General features: G+C 48.0%; 8 protein-coding genes across 8 annotated transcripts; 5 read left to right on the top strand and 3 right to left on the bottom strand.

Moving 5' to 3' along the window:
- Window positions 1-508: 508 nt before the first annotated feature.
- Window positions 509-2,696, top strand: UREG_01577 (uncharacterized protein; the record flags this gene model as incomplete). Its single annotated transcript, XM_002542015.1, has 2 exons — window positions 509-819; window positions 878-2,696. 2 exons carry the CDS (start codon window positions 509-511, stop codon window positions 2,694-2,696), a joined length of 2,130 nt encoding a protein of 709 aa, XP_002542061.1.
- Window positions 2,697-3,279: 583 nt separating this feature from the next.
- On the bottom strand, window positions 3,280-4,640 carry UREG_01576 (uncharacterized protein; the record flags this gene model as incomplete). The annotated part of the gene is made up of 6 exons (XM_002542014.1): window positions 3,280-3,310; window positions 3,378-3,442; window positions 3,494-3,800; window positions 3,857-3,950; window positions 4,026-4,065; window positions 4,131-4,640. The coding sequence occupies 6 exons, from the start codon at window positions 4,638-4,640 to the stop codon at window positions 3,280-3,282; spliced, it is 1,047 nt and encodes a 348-aa protein (XP_002542060.1).
- Window positions 4,641-5,742: 1,102 nt separating this feature from the next.
- UREG_01575 (ATP synthase subunit 4) lies at window positions 5,743-6,663 on the bottom strand (the record flags this gene model as incomplete). The annotated part of the gene is made up of 4 exons (XM_002542013.1): window positions 5,743-5,768; window positions 5,822-6,044; window positions 6,109-6,560; window positions 6,633-6,663. The coding sequence occupies 4 exons, from the start codon at window positions 6,661-6,663 to the stop codon at window positions 5,743-5,745; spliced, it is 732 nt and encodes a 243-aa protein (XP_002542059.1).
- Window positions 6,664-6,882: 219 nt separating this feature from the next.
- On the top strand, window positions 6,883-8,658 carry UREG_01574 (uncharacterized protein; the record flags this gene model as incomplete). Its single annotated transcript, XM_002542012.1, has 3 exons — window positions 6,883-7,278; window positions 7,332-7,543; window positions 7,611-8,658. 3 exons carry the CDS (start codon window positions 6,883-6,885, stop codon window positions 8,656-8,658), a joined length of 1,656 nt encoding a protein of 551 aa, XP_002542058.1.
- Window positions 8,659-9,005: 347 nt separating this feature from the next.
- UREG_01573 (uncharacterized protein) lies at window positions 9,006-9,911 on the bottom strand (the record flags this gene model as incomplete). Its single annotated transcript, XM_002542011.1, has 1 exon — window positions 9,006-9,911. One exon carries the CDS (start codon window positions 9,909-9,911, stop codon window positions 9,006-9,008), a length of 906 nt encoding a protein of 301 aa, XP_002542057.1.
- Window positions 9,912-11,365: 1,454 nt separating this feature from the next.
- UREG_01572 (uncharacterized protein) lies at window positions 11,366-12,130 on the top strand (the record flags this gene model as incomplete). Its single annotated transcript, XM_002542010.1, has 3 exons — window positions 11,366-11,512; window positions 11,568-11,631; window positions 11,697-12,130. 3 exons carry the CDS (start codon window positions 11,366-11,368, stop codon window positions 12,128-12,130), a joined length of 645 nt encoding a protein of 214 aa, XP_002542056.1.
- Window positions 12,131-13,123: 993 nt separating this feature from the next.
- On the top strand, window positions 13,124-14,359 carry UREG_01571 (uncharacterized protein; the record flags this gene model as incomplete). The annotated part of the gene is made up of 3 exons (XM_002542009.1): window positions 13,124-13,280; window positions 13,348-13,476; window positions 13,545-14,359. The coding sequence occupies 3 exons, from the start codon at window positions 13,124-13,126 to the stop codon at window positions 14,357-14,359; spliced, it is 1,101 nt and encodes a 366-aa protein (XP_002542055.1).
- A 1,112-nt stretch (window positions 14,360-15,471) lies between these two features.
- Window positions 15,472-19,181, top strand: UREG_01570 (uncharacterized protein; the record flags this gene model as incomplete). Its single annotated transcript, XM_002542008.1, has 5 exons — window positions 15,472-15,528; window positions 15,680-15,739; window positions 15,802-15,903; window positions 15,970-16,302; window positions 16,386-19,181. 5 exons carry the CDS (start codon window positions 15,472-15,474, stop codon window positions 19,179-19,181), a joined length of 3,348 nt encoding a protein of 1,115 aa, XP_002542054.1.
- Between the last annotated feature and the right edge of the window lie 242 nt (window positions 19,182-19,423).

The following is a 19,423-nucleotide window of genomic DNA, read 5'->3' as shown; positions in this document are numbered from 1 at the left end:
ATGGGCAAATGGAGAAATGGTAGGTAGGGTCTCTCCATCGAGACGTTGTCCATCATATTATTGTTTCATGGGCATGGAGGATCGGGATGGTGCAAAACGGGGGCCGCTCCACCGTTATATCGATTGCCCATTGACGCCTCACCGGCAACCCGCCAAAGACCCCAGTGACGACATGCCGGTCACACTGCTTACATAACCAGTGGCTCGCCGGGTCGCCCAATCGGGCTGGACTGGGCTCATTGGAGCTTGAGCTTGAACGACATGCCTTGTCTCGAGGAGTCTTGTCCGTTGCGCTCCCTTGATCAGCTTGCTTAGAGGTCCCGTCTGGGAAGTGCTGCTAGGGAATGGGGATGACATGCCATTGCTATGCGGTGGTTAAGAGTGGCATCCGCTCCCCGACCTGCCTTAGCTTCCAACAGGTTCACATCGAGCTTGCGAAGGAGCGTGTCAAGCTTAATATCTGAAACGTCTTTTGATCTCTGACCAAACTCAGCACAGTTGTCGGACAATGTCGCAGAAACAATCTCCAATCCCACAAAACGTCGACTCTTTGTCCACTCCATCGTCTTCCATGGCTCCGTTCTCGAGGATTCCTCCACAAAGCATCCACGCAAGTATGGCACTCGACCATGCGGATCCTACTCCGGAGCCGTTTGATCAACCGTCTGCTGGGGGAGCCCCGGATATTTTCGAAAAGCGGGATTCAACCGACGTGGGAGATGGCAAAGATGAGCAGGAGGACTTTCTACAAACCCGAGATCAGATTTGTGGGGATAATTTTGATGATCTCCCTATTGAAATGATGAGCTTGACCGACAGGTGGGCGCCTTCGCAATTGCAGAGTTGAATGTTAAATAGACTGATTCCAAGCGTCCAGATTTGTTGAATCTCTAAGCGCTAAGGTTTACGATACTCCTCCTTCGATAGACAAACTTGCCAGCCTATTTCAAGACTTCTACATTCGCGCTTCGTCGCGTGTCGAGACTCATGTCTCCATTTTAGCATCTCGACTTCGCCGTGGAAATTCGCCATCTCCTGCTCGTCCTCAAACAAGCTCCAAGTATTCGTTTTCGTCAAAACGCATTTCCTCTGCGGGTGATAAAGCTGGCTCTGACAAGACGTTTTCGCAACAACAAATGCTCACGGCGACTGAAGTTGCTGAGCGACGGCGGACCCGGAAACTATTCCAAATCAAGCGTCAAGTATTGGAAGAAGCCATTGAGCGGCGCGCATGTGAATCCGTCTACGATAAAATCTGGCGCCATAGAAGCACTTTGGATGAAGTAAGAGATGAAAAATTGCGCTCAAAAACCGCCGCACTATCTGTTGTAGGGTTTGGTTTGAAAGATCTTGGAGTCGAGGTTGATGCCAGCAAACAGGAAACTACACAATCTGAGGAGTGGCTTGCGAATGCAAGGAAAAGCCTGATGCAAATGAGTGACGCGAAATTTCCCCTTGGTAAACTTCAACACCTTACTGCGGCGCATAAAGCGATTGTTGATAGCTTGACCAAAATTTTGCCTTCGTCGTCATCCGCCGACGAAATTCTACCCACCCTCATTTACGCTCTAGTGACTTCGCCTCCTGAAGGGATGAGCGTGATTAGCAATCTCTTATTTATTCAGCGATTCCGTGCTACCGCTAGGATTGATGGAGAGACGGCATATTGCCTCACGAATTTAGAAGCAGCCATCAGCTTCTTAGAGAATGTTGATCTCACCAGTACTGAGAATATTGCCGGCAACTCCCGTCATCCTAATAGCTTGCAAGATTCTATTGAACCTCAACAAGTGCACGATCTTAGTCCTGTCTCTGTTCCGTCATCTAGGATAACTGTGACCTCCACCGTGGGCCATGGTGTTGCACCAGGCCCGCCAAGAGACAATTCATTGAAACCGGCCTCGACTGGGCCTCCGCAGCACCGTCTAAGCAGTATTTTCCAACCTCCAGCGAAGGCTTTGGAAGCAGCCAATGATATTGTACGCAACACCGCTGACCAAGGCATCAAGAATATTAGCAACACACTTGATAATAGCTTCAAGTTTTTATTTGGTCGACTGAAAGAGGTCCAGCTCAAACAAGGCGATGGAACACAGGGTGCCGTGGGGATTGTACCAAAAACCCTTGATGATGCCCGTCGACTAGTCAATTCTCCCGCTGGTATACCAGATGATCTCTCCGGCGAAGATCCGCCAGCCAAAGAGGAAGGCCCTGCCACCTCCTGCACCCCTACAAGATCTCGGCTTGATGATAGATTAGCTAGCCTTGTTGCAGGGCGAAAACCAGTTAATAATCATATAATTAAACACACAGAAGGGGAATCGGGAGGTAATAGCAAGGCTTCTTCCACTTCCGCATCTTCGAACCCTCAAATGAACAATCCTCCTTTTGGCTCGATGAGGGGTTTTGGAAACACTTTGAATCCGTTGAGCCATATTCCTGGAATGATCCGTGGGCTAGGGAGGAGCTCAACCGAGCCCAGCCAAGGTACGGCCGTGGCAGGAGACGGGCCCGAGTTGTCAGATAACCAGCCTGGTCTTCTCAAAGAGAAGAGCTCCATCACTGGCATTGCTCCCCCGATAAAGAGGTTTACCGAACTGGAAGACGCTACCCACCTAAAGATTGGTGACATCCCTGAACTCCTTGAGGATTATAAGAGACTTGCATCAATTATAAACAACTTGAGTACAACGTGACGGCCTATTGCCATGCCCCTGTTAGCTTGTAAGGGGCCATGGAATACTAGTTTTAGGAACATTTTCTCGGCCTTCCTGGACAGTTCCCTTCTCCAGTGTTTTGTATAAACACTTGCGCAAGATCCATGAGAGTTATAATAGACAGCACATCCCTTTCCAGTGGTTGGCTCCCTTGGGCTACGAATTTGACCCCGTGAAATTTATGATACCACCCACCTTGGTTTATAGCAAGGCAGAATCTTATATCTTATATCATCACAAAAATAACGGCTTCTACAGTTCCCTCATCTTGGAGATTAGCATTTTTAGTTAACTTGTCAAAGTATCCTTTTCTTTTACGGGACGCGGAGCCATTTCTCAAAACTAATTTCATTACAATCTCCATAGTATAATGACGCCTTCTTTCCGATTTCGAATACATCAAAGGAAAATACGTCAACATAGGAACAAGCAATAATCTAACAAATCAAAGCGAAATGTCCCAATTCTTCAAAGTTAGACTCCAGGCTCCAGTATGTGGAAAAATCCAGAACGCTGCTTTACGATCTACTTCGGCTCCTCCTTAAATGTACTAAAAATTCCGTTACTTGGAGTTATATTTTTCTTTCCATATCCTAATATCAGTTGAATCACTGTCAGTATGTTGAAAACGCCAAACAACGTAATATACGGACCACGTACCATGTATTACCAAGGGTTTTATTTCCATTTTCTTCCGCTAGACGGTAGTATTTGGCGGCTATGTACTATCCGAGATGTAAGCTAGCAGTTCTGTAGTCTTGCTTTGCAAACCTTACCTTGTTTTTCTTGCCTCCGAATCCTTCAAGATAGCACCAAGCCGCCTCGTTCATTGCATCAGCATCGCCTAAATTCGCTGCGGTTTCGTAATACTGCCTCGCAGCCACAGGGTCTTTAGATACACCCCATCCGTGACGAAGGCAGTTTGCTAACTCAAAAATTGCGAGGACAAGTTCGCCCTTTGCGGCCCCACCTTTTTTTATTCCCGCGCGTAAGGCTTCCGCTTCGATGGAGGCAGAGTTGGCGGCTGCTGCTGAGAGATACGTGATGGCAAGTTCATGATTTGGCTTACACCCCCATCCGTGTCTAAAAAAGAAATTTTAGTCGTTGATATTCTCATGTAGGATTCCGAGAAGCCTAACCTTAGTGCCAATCCATAGAGAACCTGGCTCAAAGCATTATTCTGACCATTCGGGTCGGCAAGGCGGCCGAACATCATCGTAGACTTAGTTAACTCTACCCAATCCCGGAATATTAGTCTAACAATTCATACGGATGGCCGGACCGGCCCGGACCAGGATCACAACATACCCCCTGCCTCATGTAGCTTGATTGCCTCTTGTATATTCACCTAAACACTCGCGCATGAGCGGGGTTTGCGCTGGGGATACTAGGTTCGAAGGTGTCGATACTCACATCATCCTCTGGGCCGCTCAGTCTCCCCATGCTTGAACTTCGTGAACGCGGGCTTGGAGACCGTGGTGACGAAGGCCTGATATTCATCGGCTCTTGTGCCAACAGTGTTGCACGCTTCTCCCACTGAGCTTCCCTTTCCTGTGCATCACCGTTTTCCTCCACGGCCGGCAGGTTCGTGGGGAGGTTGATGGAAGAAGTGCTTCCAGATCTCGACCTGCGGCCTAAATGGAGCCGGTGAGAAATACTTCCTTTCTCCCTTGGCGGCGACCACTCATTCCCTGCGATATTAGACGCATTAGATGAACGGTGAAGGCGGCCAAAAGGTTTAGCCTCTGGAGCGCTTGTAGTTGGCGAGTCACCAAAACTCGGTGGTAGGATAGCTTCTTGAGTGTGTGTATCTGATCGAATGAATTTGAACTCGGGAGGCACTATTAGCCCGGGAGACACTGGTTGAGCGTGGCCGTCATATCTGGATTTATCTTTCTTTTTCAGAAGGTCCTTCAGCGTCATATTGCTTCGCGGTATGATGTTGGGCTCCTAAATTGAGCAGGCTAGAAAGGTGCTTCTGATGTATCGCAAAGGTTGCGGCAAAACCCTTCCAAGCTTGAGGAAGATGGATAGTTATTTGTTCGAAGAGTGAAATATGAAATGAAATCGATGGGCGTCGTCATCGATTTAACTAATATGCCACTGTTCAGTGTTCATTCGTCGTTTCATCCCCATCCTTGCGCAACATAGCCCACGGGCGCTTCAGCTATGTTGCGGACATGGCGGCATCGCAAGAGTGGCAGTGTCGGAAACTCCTCTTCATTGATTGTTATGCAGAGGTTCGAGACTTCTTGGCGTGTGGTGAAGCCACATACAAATCTTTATCTCACGATAATCAACTCTTCAGACCTGATAATTTCTATATATTGACCCTAATGCTTGATTCTGTTGTTCCTTTTCTCAGACTCTTCTTGTCATTTCGCGATAATTAGCAAATGTAATCCTAGTGTCTACCACTTACAGCGGAGGTCATTTACAAGAAAGCCAACCAAGTACATCTGTAAATTAATATTAACTAGTTTAATGGTGATATTTCAATCGATCAAGATCATGCGGCTTTCTCAAGTCCGTGGCATCACCTGTCTGCAGAATAATATAGTTTCATTTTATCGAAGGTTGAAAGTAGTATAGATTCGAGCCAGCGAAAACACACAAGACGTGGCTCTGATGGCAAGGAATTCCGTCTCAAATCTGGCAAAGAGTAAAATTCCTTCCCGGTAAATACGCAGCGAATGTCAGGGTGCACAGAGAGAAAATGCTTTGGGAAACCTGGGGATAATAGTATGTAAATGTGGGAAAAGCTAAAAAGCGGTACCTGCAACCATCAAGTGCATGCCAGCAGAACAGGCAGAACACGGGTTTCATTTGAGCCTACCCTATATAAAACAAAGTGCCTGGACTGAAGCTACTCAGTACAAAAAGCGGTTGAGCTCTTTCGCGATAGAAGAAGCGAGCAGCGTCAATGCTCTTGCGATCAGGATGTAGGTTCGCACAAATCTAGAACGAGTCTCTAATTCTCAAGTTTTGTACACAAAAAAGAAAACCTAAGCGTTATATTGAATACCTATTGAGCCTTTGACGAAACAATCCCTGCAATGTCTTGTAAGTAAGCGCGAACATAATCGGGATACGATTCCACTTACGCTCAACATCGGCCACACTTTGCTGCAAAATCTGCTGGAGGAGCTTAGGATTCTCCAATTCCTTTTGGATCTTGGCCATGACATTTTCTGCAAGCTCCCGCTGCTCGCGTTGCTTGACTTGACCCTCGTATTGAACCCAAGAATCAAGGACCCTTTTTGCTTCAGCAGCAACGGCGGTGCGCTGTTCCAATTCGAACGCTTGAGCTTCCAATCGTGCGGTTTCCTAGATGATAGATAAGTCATCCAACCCCGTTGCTCCTCGGATCTATATCAAAATGCGGGCATACCTTCGAGACTTCAAAAAGTTGCTTCGTAATGTTGACGACCTCGCTCAATGGCTTGACATTCTCGATGCGCTGAGTGACAGCACTGGTATGGTCTGCGCGAGCCGCGTAAAGGATGTCCTTCTGCTTCTGGATCTGGCCTGCCGCCCACTCCTTATGCATGGGGCCCGCAAGTTTAAAGACAGCGGTGAACACGCTGAGAAGGCAGAACGCCGCAACGGTCTCCTCGTTCACGATATAGAGTTCATTGCTGATAGCGGCAATTGCAAGACCGGCACCTCCAGACAAAATGGCGGTCTTTGAAACCAATGAGTTCCCTGGCAAGGCATCGATGATAGATTGAGCCTTTGTTTTTGGATCCTCGGCTGGGACATTGGAGGCGAATCGAGTTGAGGTGATGGGGGAAAATGCGGGAAGCGCTCGGGTAGAGAGAACAGGGCGGACACGAGAAGCGCCTGGCGCGCAAGTGGGTAAGCAAGGATCAAAAAAAAGTAACCCAGCGGCTGTATCAAAGCATTATGACTTACCAAGGGCGCTCTTTGCCAATCGCGACGCCATTGTGATGCGTGGACTGTGGGAAAGCTGGCTGTTGGTGGACGGGTGTACGTTGGATGGTTTTAGTTCTGAACTTCGGATGTGGACGAGGGCGCTAGCCGAAACAGGCAAGGCGCCTTGTCGCTCTTCTTTTTTTCAACATCCGTCGATGGCACCGGGGGACTGAGGGAGAGATTGCAACATCTCTCGCCAAAAAACGGAAAACCCCTATTCATCGCCATAATGCTAGGCTCTATACCCGCAACTCATGTTTCCAAAAAGCGGAAGAAAACCGGCAAGGATTCAACTCAGGTCTCAAGCAAGCGGAGAGCCACCGGCAATGGTCAGGATGCGGAGAAGCAAAGGATTCAGCAATTGGAAACTCAGATATCAGAATCGCGCAAATATTACAATAACATCGTGACCCTGTTGTCAATGCTCAATGCCGAACGTCCAAATCTTGCCGTTGCAGTATCTCTTTGTAGGGTGTTTTGTCGGCTTATCGCTGGGGGACATCTGCAACAGGCAAAAGGTGCAAGTGAGCAGGACGCGATCCTAGTCGCTTGGTTGCGAGAGAGGCACCGAGAATACAAAACCGCACTGATAATGATTCTCAGGAATTCAGATTCATCTTATCAGGTGCGAATTCATCTTCGTCTGATCTCGAAGACTATGACTAAAGGTTTTCCCAGGCCACAGCCCTGCCTCTGTGCATGCGACTCATAAAAGAACAGTCACCCCATCGTATCAAAGGAAAATCCCATGCGTGGGATGATGAGTATTTCAATGATGTTATCTCTGCCCTCGTAGAGGCCAACGACGGTGACCGAGTCAGAGCGGAGTTCTCCAGCAAATTCTTAAGAGAGTACCACGATGTGGCTGTTTATACTGTGCTTGGTCTGATGTATGTGTCCCTGTAACACCGTTTTACCTGTTATAACCACTAACACTCTTTATTCGCTTCGCTTTAGGAAATATCTATCATCGAAACCGGCCACAATTCACCTATCCAACGTCGTCTATCTGCTCTCACAGCTCGGAACCCCGCCTCCCGGAGATCATAACTTTGAGACTTTTTACACCGATATGTCTCAAGTGGGCGAAAAGCTCAAGGGACCATTGGCATCAGTAAACTCGTATAAGCAACGAGTTCAAGCTGCTTGGTTGCTCGTTCTCTCGCGTGATCTCCCAAGACCCCTCCGGAAGAAGTTGCTGCAAACCATGGCCCATGAGATTGCTCCATGGTTTTTGAAGCCAGAGTTCCTCATGGATTTCCTTACCGACTCCTTTGACCAGGGCGGCTCAGTCTCGCTTTTAGCCCTTTCCGGCCTATTCTACCTGATACAACACAAGAATCTGGACTATCCACAATTTTACCTCAAATTATATTCCCTCCTCGACGCTGATCTTCTACATTCCAAACATCGATCGCGATTTTTCCGACTCCTCGACACGTTCCTAGCCTCGACTCACCTTCCAGCCACGCTAGTCGCAAGCTTCATAAAGCGACTCTCTCGACTAGCGCTGAACGCCCCTCCCGCGGCTATTGTGGCCATTGTGCCCTGGATCTATAACCTCCTCAAATCTCACCCAACATGCACGTTTATGATCCATCGCGCTGTTCGGGATGACTCCTTAAAGGCTGCAATTGACACGGAGGGGATGGACGATCCCTTTGACGCCCTTGAACCAGATCCCACACTGACGAATGCTATCGAAAGTAGTCTCTGGGAGATTGAAATGCTTCAGTCGCACTATCATCCGAACGTAGCGGCTCTGGCAAAGATCATCTCCGAACAGTTCACGAAACAAGCATATAACCTGGAAGACTTTTTGGACCATTCGTACCAGGCGCTGTTGGATGCAGAATTAGGCGAGGTGGAAAAGAGGTTCAAGAAATCGCCTGTAGTAGAGTTTCAGATCCCAAAAAGAATATTTACGAACCGACTACTTGAGGAGAATGATGGAAAAGACAATGAGGTCGGGAATCTCCTTCGGCAGCTTTGGGCTTTCAAATGACGAATAATTGCTAGCCCCGGGTAATTTGATATTTGCGTGACTATGATGCAAAATCAATTATCGTTCTGTTAATATCTTTCAGAAATCAACGAGATTTCATTTGAGCAGCCTTTAGTCAGTAATAGAGAGTCTCACTATCATATTACGGGACAACTATTAATGGAGCCTTAAAATTCTATCTCCGAAACAGAAAGGGGAAACAACCAGTCAAGGGGTTTGGTGGTAGATAAACCTGTAACACATCCCACATGGGATGGGAAATAATAATTATAAATCGCCCGGGCATAAGCGCGGTCGTTCTTTCAAAGTAGTTGTTCATATTTAACGAGAGTCAAAGCCGGTCCATCTCATTCGATGTGGAGGATACTGCTCATGTCAGAGTCCGAGTCTTCTGGCTCTTCAGGGTCGGAATAATTATCGTCGAACCCTGCGGATGCTGCTTGGAGAGCCATGTGAAATTCGTTGCTGAAGCCTGGTCTGGAAGGAAGGTCTGGTTGTTGGTTGACATAGTCTTCTGCACAAGCCTTCCCATCAGCTTGCTTATCCTTTTCTTCGGCTTCGGCATCCCCTGGATGGTAGTCGCCAAACGGGTCAAGGGCGAATATCCCTCTTTTCAAATCATCAAATAGCATCTCAGGAACGTCGACCGGTATGTTTTCGAGATCGAGCCGCAGGTCATGAAAGATTTTCTGTGCGCGAGACCGTCTAATATTTCGCCATCTGACGATTTGTTGCTCCATCTGATGCCATACGGCTCTTGCTTCGTGCACGGTCCGCAGCAACGCCATGCGCTTGCCAATATTGTAGGTGATATGGCACATGTTTTGCGCGGTTGCGCGGAATAACTGATCTAGCTCCATGTAGACGGTGCTGACAACCAAAGTGATCGTCCGGGCAAGATTGGCGTCGTAGATCTGTCTCCAGAAGAGAATCCAGTTTTGCAGGCCTAAACGAGCTTTCCGCATCCGGGTCAACTCAAGTGTGACAATGATTTTGCGGCACATTGCAAGGTCCTGCGCTACATAATGACGGAGACTTAAAACCGCCTCTGACGGCTCCGATCTAAAAGTGACGGACTTTATTGCAGAATCCGGGATATTGGCCTCGGGTTCCTGGTCTAGCGGCGGGTCCTGAGGTAGGTACTGCAAGCACTTGACGGTGTTATCCGGTGTTGTCACTCGTGGCCGCAACGGTAGGGGAATTCGAGACAAATATAGCTTAGGGCTGAGCGGGTTATACTGGACGGGCTTCATATTTGCGAGCGAATAGTAAGAAGCCAAAAAAAAGAACCGGATATCACAAATAGATATTGGTTGATAATATAGGTACACAGCTAGAGGGAATATAAATACTCAGCGCAGGGAAAACAAGAGAGAGATTGTTTGGGAAAAAAGAGCTGCAACAAGAAATTCACGAGCTTGTCTGCTCGCAAGACTCGCTCGCGCCCGAGTATCAGGCGTCGAAAGCGCAGCCAAAGCTCTGGAAAGAGCACCCGCGAATTTACCGAGTTGCAGGGAACGAAGGAGCGAAAACAACCTGGACGCCATCGCGACTGTGAACCTGCGATGTGCGTGTCCATCGCGTCAAAGGATTCGAGAGATGATCACGCTTTTATAGGTTGCCGACCTGCTCTCTAGGTTTCTCATCTAGTATGATTAGATGTACGGAGTACTCCGTACATACTCATATATTTTGGGGCGGTCCTTATAGTAAGATCAGCCGAAAGTCCAAAGATAAGAGCGTCGTTTGCCAGATGGCTGCATTAACAGAGGGGAAACCGCTCGTTAACCGTTGACAGGGAAGAGAAAAGGTTCAAGCTGGGAAGCATGCATTTGAAGTTGGGAGGGTAACACCAGGGCGGATGAAAGAACTCGAACACAAAAGACACGGCCGGCTTCTGGCAGCATCCATTGCACAACAAGACTCAGAATCGGGAAGACTTTGTTTCTCTGTTTCGCAAGAGATAATTTGCACGTTCCGCGTGTCTGGAAACATGCCTTGCCAGAGACGGAGCAGAAGCATGAATCCCAAAAACGCCACTCTCTGGCTAGACCAAGCTTCTCGGCTAGTTAGTTAACTAGTCTGCCTGGGCCCTTGCAACTGCGAGGTCAAGAGGAGCTAGCCAACAAGTTCGCCCTCTCAACCAGGCAAACAGTGCAACTGCTGCAAAGAAACTTGTGATGCCAAAGATGATGGTGGAAGAGTGTGAGATCTGCAGGTTTGCTCTCCTGCAGCTGCCCTGCACCCCTGGACTCTGTGCCAACTGTCCTCTGGAGTGTGCGACTTGAGCTGCTAGCTCTGGATGTGGACTAACTAGAGCACCGTCACGCGTCGATTCCCCTATTCTTCTGGTGCGGAGATTAGCTGCAACCAGGGATGGGCACGAAGACCCAATTAGAATCGCCTGTGGAGCTGCGAATCGCTCAGTCATGGGGGAGAGACTCTGATCCCCGGGCTGTCGAGGGCCACCACCCGCGAAGCCATTAAAACTCTTCTCCCCCTGGCCAACACTCCCAATCCCTTTCCACCCCTTTCCTCTCATTAATTCGGTCTTTTCTGAACGCAGTCACTCCTTATTTCGCATTTACTGCACTTTCACTCTTTATTCTGCCTGTTTTCCAGTCGCTCTCTAATTACTCTGCAATTGCCTCTGCAGTAGATCAGTCACTCACATCTATCGTCACTTGCTTTCACGCGTTCAAAGACAATGCATTTCTTCAAAACTTTGCTTGCAGGCGCTGCCTTGGTTGCCTCCACCGCTGCCCAAGCCAGACTCGCATTCACATCTTTCCCAAGCAATGTCCAGGTTGGAAAGCCAGTGGTGGTGACATGGAGCGGTGGTATCCCAACAAAGGTATGGATGAGGTTGCATCTGGCTGCGCTCGCAACGTGAATACTAACTATCACAGCCTGTTACCATCACATTACGAAAGGGCCCCAGCGATGACCTCAAAGATGTTGCTGTGTTGACCTGTAAGTTGCTGCGGCACTCGACTTTTTCTGCCATTCAATCAATTTTACTTACTGTTGCTGAGCAGCTACTGCGACTGGCGGAACTTTTACCTGGACCCCGTCCTCCTCGCTCGTCGATGGACCTGATTATGCTCTTCAGATTAGCCAGGGTTCCGAAATCAACTATACCAACCTTTTCCCCATCACTGGTGGTTCCGGCACTGCGCTTCCATCTACCACCGCCGAAACTTCGTCTCTTGCCGTATCCACTACTGTTCGGCTCACCACTGCCGTCACCACCTCCCATGCTAGCAGAGGCACGACCCTCAGCATCTCCAGGAACTCGACCATCAGCACCCCAACTCTCACCAGCACCAGAGCCGTTACCCTGACTCCAACTGCCACTCCAACCGAACCCGAGGTTATTCCCACAGACGCCCCAAATGCCGCCCCGGCCATTCTGTCTAGTCCCGTCGCCCTTTTGCTTAGCGCACTTGTCGCCTTTGCATACCTCCACTAAGCCATTTTCGCCTTTGCTTTTTTCTAACCCCGTCATGACTTACCGCATCAATGGTGTCTTTCGCAAGGAAGCCAGGCAAAGTATGATCTCTCTGGATTGCGTTCGCTTTGCCCACTTTTGATGCGCAAAAGGGAGACGCTTCCCCCTCCCACATTATTTGTTTTAATTCATGTAGAGAAGTCTAGCGTCGATAGGATTTATTTTTCTCTTTTCTCATTCTTGCCAGAACTCCAGCTTGTTTCCTTCTTCTATTCTTCTTGATTTCTCCCCATCTCGGATCGCTCTGTATTCCAGCGAGAGTGTAGTGGGGTTCATGTTGCCATACGATGTACCAGTGTTTGGTCATTACATGGGACGTTTGAGGATCTGACCATCCCTAGGAATAATCCATTTTCAATAGCTTGATGGTCAAATATTTTGCATAAGGGGTATTCCGGTCGGTTACGAACTATGGCGGTATGGAATTCATGCAGCTCATTGGCACTGACTTTCTTGTGGACCATAAATTGCTTTTGTAAAATCCGACGAGCACTTCGTAGGTTTGCTGGCCTCTGGGTGCGGTTAAACCCCCTTGACTCGATAAATGCATCATTCAAGCCGGCAATACTCCCTAATTTCTGAACCATGATGTTGTTTTCTCTGTGTTTTGGTATATTATCAGATGTTTGTTTCAGGTTCTGGAGAGGAGCTCAAGCCAAACAGCGACACGAGTTCGACACATCGTTGTCATTTCACATTCAGCCGCCGGCATTTGGTTTTCTGACATCACTAACTAGCTAGTTATGTAACTAACCATCTCTTTCTTACGATCTTCTCGTCTGAACTCTCTCCCATTCCACACAAGGCTGGGTGTCCCAGTATCCGCTGTGCTCTATTTCACGCCTGTTGACTTTGTGTGTTTTACCATAGAAATAGCGCGCTCAGACCTGACAGCTGCCTTCCGACAGACAATCATTTCTCGGCTTGCTCTTTGTCTACAATGGTGGTCAAACAATGAAGGAACCTCAGCTTCCCTCTGAAATCGATTCAATTCAAATTCAGAGACTAAAGCTGAATCCATCCGGTATTGTCATATCTGATCGTTCCCTTCCTGCAACTCTCCCGCTACTTTGCGCCCCATTGTTTTACTGCAATGAACCACGCAAGGATAGTAAAAAATCTTTTGGGCATTGGAAGAAGTTCTGACACTCTATCGGTCGGTGCCGCTTGTCCAGCAGAACCTCCGCCGCAAGTCTCTCTCGCAACAGTCGAACCACAGTTGAATATGCACCAATATAATGGCCTATTCGACACGACAACCTCAACCCCTGAAAGGCAGGCCAGCACCGTAGCGGATAGTGTACCCGGTAGGTGCGCGTTCGTGATTTGCACCATCAGCGTTTGTAGCTCACAAGGCTCATCTTCAACCCGTTAGATGCAACGTCTCGCTCACCAACTATGACGAACGGATCTTCCACGGCAGCGGAATGGTCCTCAGCCGTCGGGCACGCCATGACCGGTAAATCCGGCAGGGTTATCCATAACCTCCAAGAGGACATTGCGCGTTTAACCCGCGAATGTAGCCTTTATCGGTCTCGAGCGGAAGAGGCACAACGGATGAATGAGGCGCTCAAGCAGCAACTGCAGACAGTAATAGACCGCCTGAGGCACTCAGAGCAGGCTTATGAGATGAACCTTGCCGCTGTTGAGCGAAAGGACAGAAAGATCGAAGACCTCAAGGCAGAGGTTCTTAACGAGAAACAAAGACGGATACAAGCCGAGGAAGATGCACGGAAAACTACGCAACTCGCCACAGAGGAACGAAATGAGCATCATCGAGCCCTTGCCGAAGCGCAAGAGACCGCTCAACAAGCACAGTCTCAATATGAGACCCTGGCTCAAACTCGTTTGAGGGATAAGCGAGAATATCAGTCTCGCTTCAACAGGTTCCGCAAAGAATTAGGAGAGCTTTCTGCCCGAGAGATAGAAAGACGGAATCAGCTCAATCGAATCGATGTCATTGTCGAGCAGAAAAATCGAGAGATTGCTGCGGGCCGCGATCGTATGGAACGGTTCAGCCGATTATTTGAAGAGTACAAGCTGGACAGAGATGAGAACATGAGGAAGCTTATTGATAAAGGCTATCAGAATGACCTCGCAATTGATGAAGCGGTTGCAGAAGCACTGAAGGTATCAGAAAAGATGAAATGGGCGATGAATGTGAAGAAAACAGTCAAGGGAGAAGAGTAGATGCCCGTATGTCGACAACGAATAACCGGGCAAACGTCTCGCCTCGGTTCCTTCAGATACTGTCGATATCTCTGATGAGCCCATGATTTGTGGTTCTGTCTCTGGTCCCCAAAAGAAGGTCCCCCAAAGCTCGCAGATACCCAGTTCGCGACTGTGTCGATACCATATGTTTGGGCGCTGCTTGGGATGTCTCCCGTTGCGCAGAAGTTTGACCCCATGCCAAAGCTTGTTGGGGGCTAAAACGACACGGCGTTAAGGATTGAGCCTCCTAGTTCCTTTCATGTATCTACTAATTACACCTGTTCACAGGATCACCCTCCAGAGGGTATCCAAGAGAAAATATGCCCCCAGGCGGGAGCCCACCCTTCGCCCGGTACACCACGAATGCCTCGAGAACACCGGGATATTGAGTGGTCATATTTTCCGAAGAGCAAAAATCAACCAATTCTTACATAGAGTTGTATTCACAGAAATGGGCCAAAATATTCCCTATCATTATCTTTGTCTTACTTCCCGCTTTAGCAGGCCTCTTGCTCTTCTCAATTTAAAAGCACTGATATGAATTGATACCCTTTCTTTATGATAGCAATGTATGCATTAACATGCAGGAATCCACCAGTCTTTTTTTTTCTTTTCAGAAAACTCGTGTTTCAAGATGTTTGTGGGCCCCACTGAAGGCTGGGACACCATGCATGTACACGTCCGAACATCTGTTTCTCTTTTTCTTTCTGTTTATCTACATGAAGTTTTGTGTTGGCAATGGGAATCTACCCCCCTAGCTAGACCGCATAGCACGTGCCCAGCTTACTACATTGAGGTTCCCGAGTAGCTTACTGGGCATTCACCTTGCTTTGCCCTTTGTGATCACTATCACAATTGTCCTGCACGCACTTATTTCTGCTATTGCTTTCATGCCTTGATGCCTCTCAGCATATGAGAGCGTCTGGCATGGAACACCTCGCAACTACATTCTAAATTGACCCCTCACCCACGCAGAGTCCCAAATCAGATGTGCCATCTGGTGCTTACCTAACAGAGCAAGTCACCATCCCAGTTATATTGCGTCTCACCGTCTTGCCTTCTCCTAATCATCCATTGCAAACACTTGCAAGATGGATGAATGCCAGAAGCTGACAGTGGCATCAACCTGGAGGTTTGATCCAGAAACGGTATTTCCCTCCCCTGCTGTAGCTCATTGCCCTATTATAGTTGCATGGCTGACGGATTCCGGGTTTTGAAGGTCCTCAGAATACGATCGCACCTCAAGTATTTTCTTTCATCAAGTTGGCTTCTAGGGCGCCAGGGCCTGCTGACATATAGCTTCACAGGCAACTGGAAACACAAGAGCAGATCTTCTGCAAATACGAACCACTGACTGATGTGAGCAGTTCTTTCCTAGACATAATGAAAACTGAAATGGAACACTAACTTCATGTCTATAGGTACTCACCTTTGATAGCCATGGGATCATTGGGGTAGCTTCTACTCTCGGTCAGCTTTTAGCATCCGTCATCGATGATGAAAAAGATAATGACTTACTGGAGGTATTTAGCCCCCTAAATTGTCACTCCAGTGAACTATGGAGTAGCCCAAATTAAATTCTGTTTCAGAAACCTAAAATAAGCCGAATCATCGTTCCTTCACCAGCGCAGGAACTCGATCGTGAACCTGAACCAGCCGATGGCGAACCTAATCTCATTGACACATCTGTGGACATGCAAGAAGATTTACCAGCCTCTTTTCAAAGCAAATACTGGGAGTCGAAAGATGGTGGAATTGAATGTTTCCTCATGCTACCATATGATTTGTTAGCTGAGGTTGCCGATGCAACTGGGGCACATTTATCATTGGAAGCAGAAAATCAACGAATTCGGGTATCCAGCAATATCCCAGCGTGGATCGAAAATGCCCTTGATAAACTTACCAATTTGGAAAGGTCGATTGTAAGCCTTTGTTATATCTTCCGCCCTTCCTGTTTCTTCATGTCATGAATAGACAATGGCTGCGGCTGACTATCCAACTGTAGTCACTTTTGACTTCGCCTCATGTTGAAAACATCTTGCATGTACCTGAGGGCGAAAAATTTCGCTTGAGGCTGCGTTTATACGGAAGCCTGAATAACCTCGCTCTCCGGCGTCTGCTCGTTGACCCATCTACAAAAGGAGCAAACCAACTTGGGAAAATGTACGCGACTTCCATAGAGTTCTTGAATCCAGATACCAAATCCATTGAGACACCAAAGAACATTGTTGCACCACCACGCCCGACACCCCTCAGGAAAGGGCATTCTAAATTGTGGAATGATTACCTATGTTCAGAACTTGGAGATGCTGCGAATCTCCTAGGCCTTCCTCAAGTCGACGTTACACCCACTCATGAACGACTCTGTCTTTCGAAAGAGACAACCTCACCGATTCCACTGGAGGAAGCAGAAACCGATAATCACCCGTTCCTCAGTCGAGAAAAGGTGTCACGTGTGGATAAATGGGTCACTGAAGGTTTTGAAGCTGGTGCTGTAGGACCCTCGAGCTCTGAACCAAATATCCTTGACGTCCCTTCGCCAGAATTAGAACCCCCGCCGGCGACTGTGGCGGGTATAAAAAGACGAGTGGCCATGCCTATTGGCACGAGCATCCATAAAACCTCCGATGCACCCGAATCGAAGAACGCCATCCCCAAGCCGCTACCTATTGCTACGACTAGCCCACCATTTGAGCCACATTCGATGTCGACCATCCCAGACAAGTCAGAAGTACGAGCGTCATGTGTGAAGCCATCGGGCAGTCAAAATAAAACCACCGATCTAATTGACATGTCATCATGTCCAAATATGGTACCGGCATCGATCCCCAAATTATCATTCTATCAGTCGCCCCTTATTCCTACCAGGGTCGCGCAAGATGCCTTTCCTGTTACGTCAAGACTCTCAAGCACAACGCCGCATGGAAACTTAGTACTGTCACCTGCATATCCCAAATCCACGGTGCAATCTCATGCAATTGACAAAGACAAAGAAGATCAGGATCTAACCGGTGCGTGCAGGATGAATTACGATCTTGATGAGCCAGCTTCGACCGGGAAGGACCAGCTTCAGTGCATCGCCGTATCAGGGGAGAATACCGAGTCGCCGAATCTTGACCCGTTAGGGGTATCGAGCCGAAAGCAAGGGTGTCCACCACTGAGAACTTTGAATAGCAGCACCTACGGTCACTTTTATAGTGAATTGCCTAATCGCAAAGATGCGGCAGTATCAAACCCTGAACAAATAAAGGAGCGTTTACAAGGAGTAAGTGAAATTGATACTAGGATTTTTCGGAAAACAATGAGGCAACAATCCGCAGTTACTGAGAGCAAACGCGGTTCAAAAGCAAGCCGGAAAGCGAAAAAGCAAGCCACTATTGCCAATGCTTGGGGAACTCCTGTGTTATTAGCGGGGAATGTCTCAGCGAAACAAACGGATGCTTCGGGGCCCAGCAAATGGAAGAGAGAGCAACAGGCAGAGTCAAAAACCAGTGAGACTAACCGCATCAAGGATCTTTATAATACATTAGATCCAATCCTAGCCGCTGTTCAACGGTTTACTGGTATTCTGTCTTTGGAAATCCAGTTTGGGATGGTTTTGATCCACAGTGTACCGAAAATGTACGCTGATAAGGCAATCGATGTGAAGACATGGGAAAGATTGTTTCGGCCACAACACGGAATTCGAGGACCAGGCACCAGATTTATGAACCTTTTGACAGCGTCCGGAGCAGACGTTGACTACATCCTTAGTCTAAAGGATGATGCTAGGCATCGGGAACTTTTTGCCGGGAGCCCCTCGACCCGCCATATTACTTACGAGTTCCATTGCCAAACCAAAAACAACCAACTGATTGTGGTCAATGTCAATGACTCGGGGGAGACTATTGTTACGAGACCTGAAGCCGTGCTTGGTTCCGTCAATGTACACTTTCCACACCAAATCTGGGATATGAGGGTTGCTATCAAAGGGGCCCAGGAGTACTCCCCCGGAATCGACAAAGAGATCGATATTGCCGTAGAGGGTCTCATTTCAAACCTCTATATCTGCCCAAACAGAGCGAAAGTTTTGCTCTATACCCGACTCGACAACTCTGATGTTCTCCGTATCACCAAAGTTTTGATGCGGCGATCAACTAGGCACAGATGTTTTGAAGACGTCGATGTTCCAAAAAGCGTCCCGGAACCACCTAGAGGCAGAGATACATTCACGCCTGACAAGACAAGCACCGCCGGATCGGAACATGGCTTGTTTCTACAGATAACCGAAGTCCAAAATCTACTACTTGGTCAAATGGCAACTAATAAAGCCTTGATTCGTGCTCGTGCGCTGAGTCCTGAAGAGATGGTTGATAATTCTAGACTCTGGTATGAAGTGTCCATCGTCAGCCCAGCAATTGAAAAGATATTGGAGTCGAATAGGAATCTATCAGTTGGTGCGCGTACATGGAATTGGGAACCACATGATCTACTTGGGGTCGATGCTAGCATCACGACTGAACACGCAGCCGAGGCTAAACGCCGTGTTGGAGCTGACGGTTTGCCCAACATGTATCGAATTGCGTCGCGTCTCACAGCAAAAATCGATGGAGTCGGATGGGCGAACCCAGGGCCCGGTATTGAGGTTCGAGCAAGTTTGCCAGCTTCTTCAAGCGTTGCAGCGGGATCTACCTTAGCTGTTGCTGCTGTTCCTGTCGTCGAGAACAAGCCAATCACCAACATAAGCGCGAGTCAGGATGTCTTCGGCAACCTAGACAGTGTCAGTACCAGAAACGCTGAGGAAGCCGAAGAATTCTGGTAGGGTTGTGATGCTGCATATTCTCATGAAAGCGAAAAAAAACCAACTTTCAGAGACTTTTCACAGGAGATAGCCTTCAGTTTTCAAGCAGTAACTAGTTAACTGACTAGCTAGCTATGTAGTGAGAGTTGCTTCAAGATCACCAACTTGTTAACATTCAAGTTATGAAGATGAAGTATGAAGTTGTATGTACCTATTCTCACTTGGGAATTCCAGCAAATCCAATCATTTGCATCAGCACTTTT

This window comes from Uncinocarpus reesii, genomic scaffold, assembly GCF_000003515.1.
Source record: "Uncinocarpus reesii 1704 scaffold_1 genomic scaffold, whole genome shotgun sequence".
Classification (NCBI taxonomy): domain Eukaryota; kingdom Fungi; phylum Ascomycota; class Eurotiomycetes; order Onygenales; family Onygenaceae; genus Uncinocarpus; species Uncinocarpus reesii.
The sequence above is the reverse complement of the archived record's forward strand: the minus strand, read 5'-3'. Positions and strand labels throughout refer to the sequence as shown.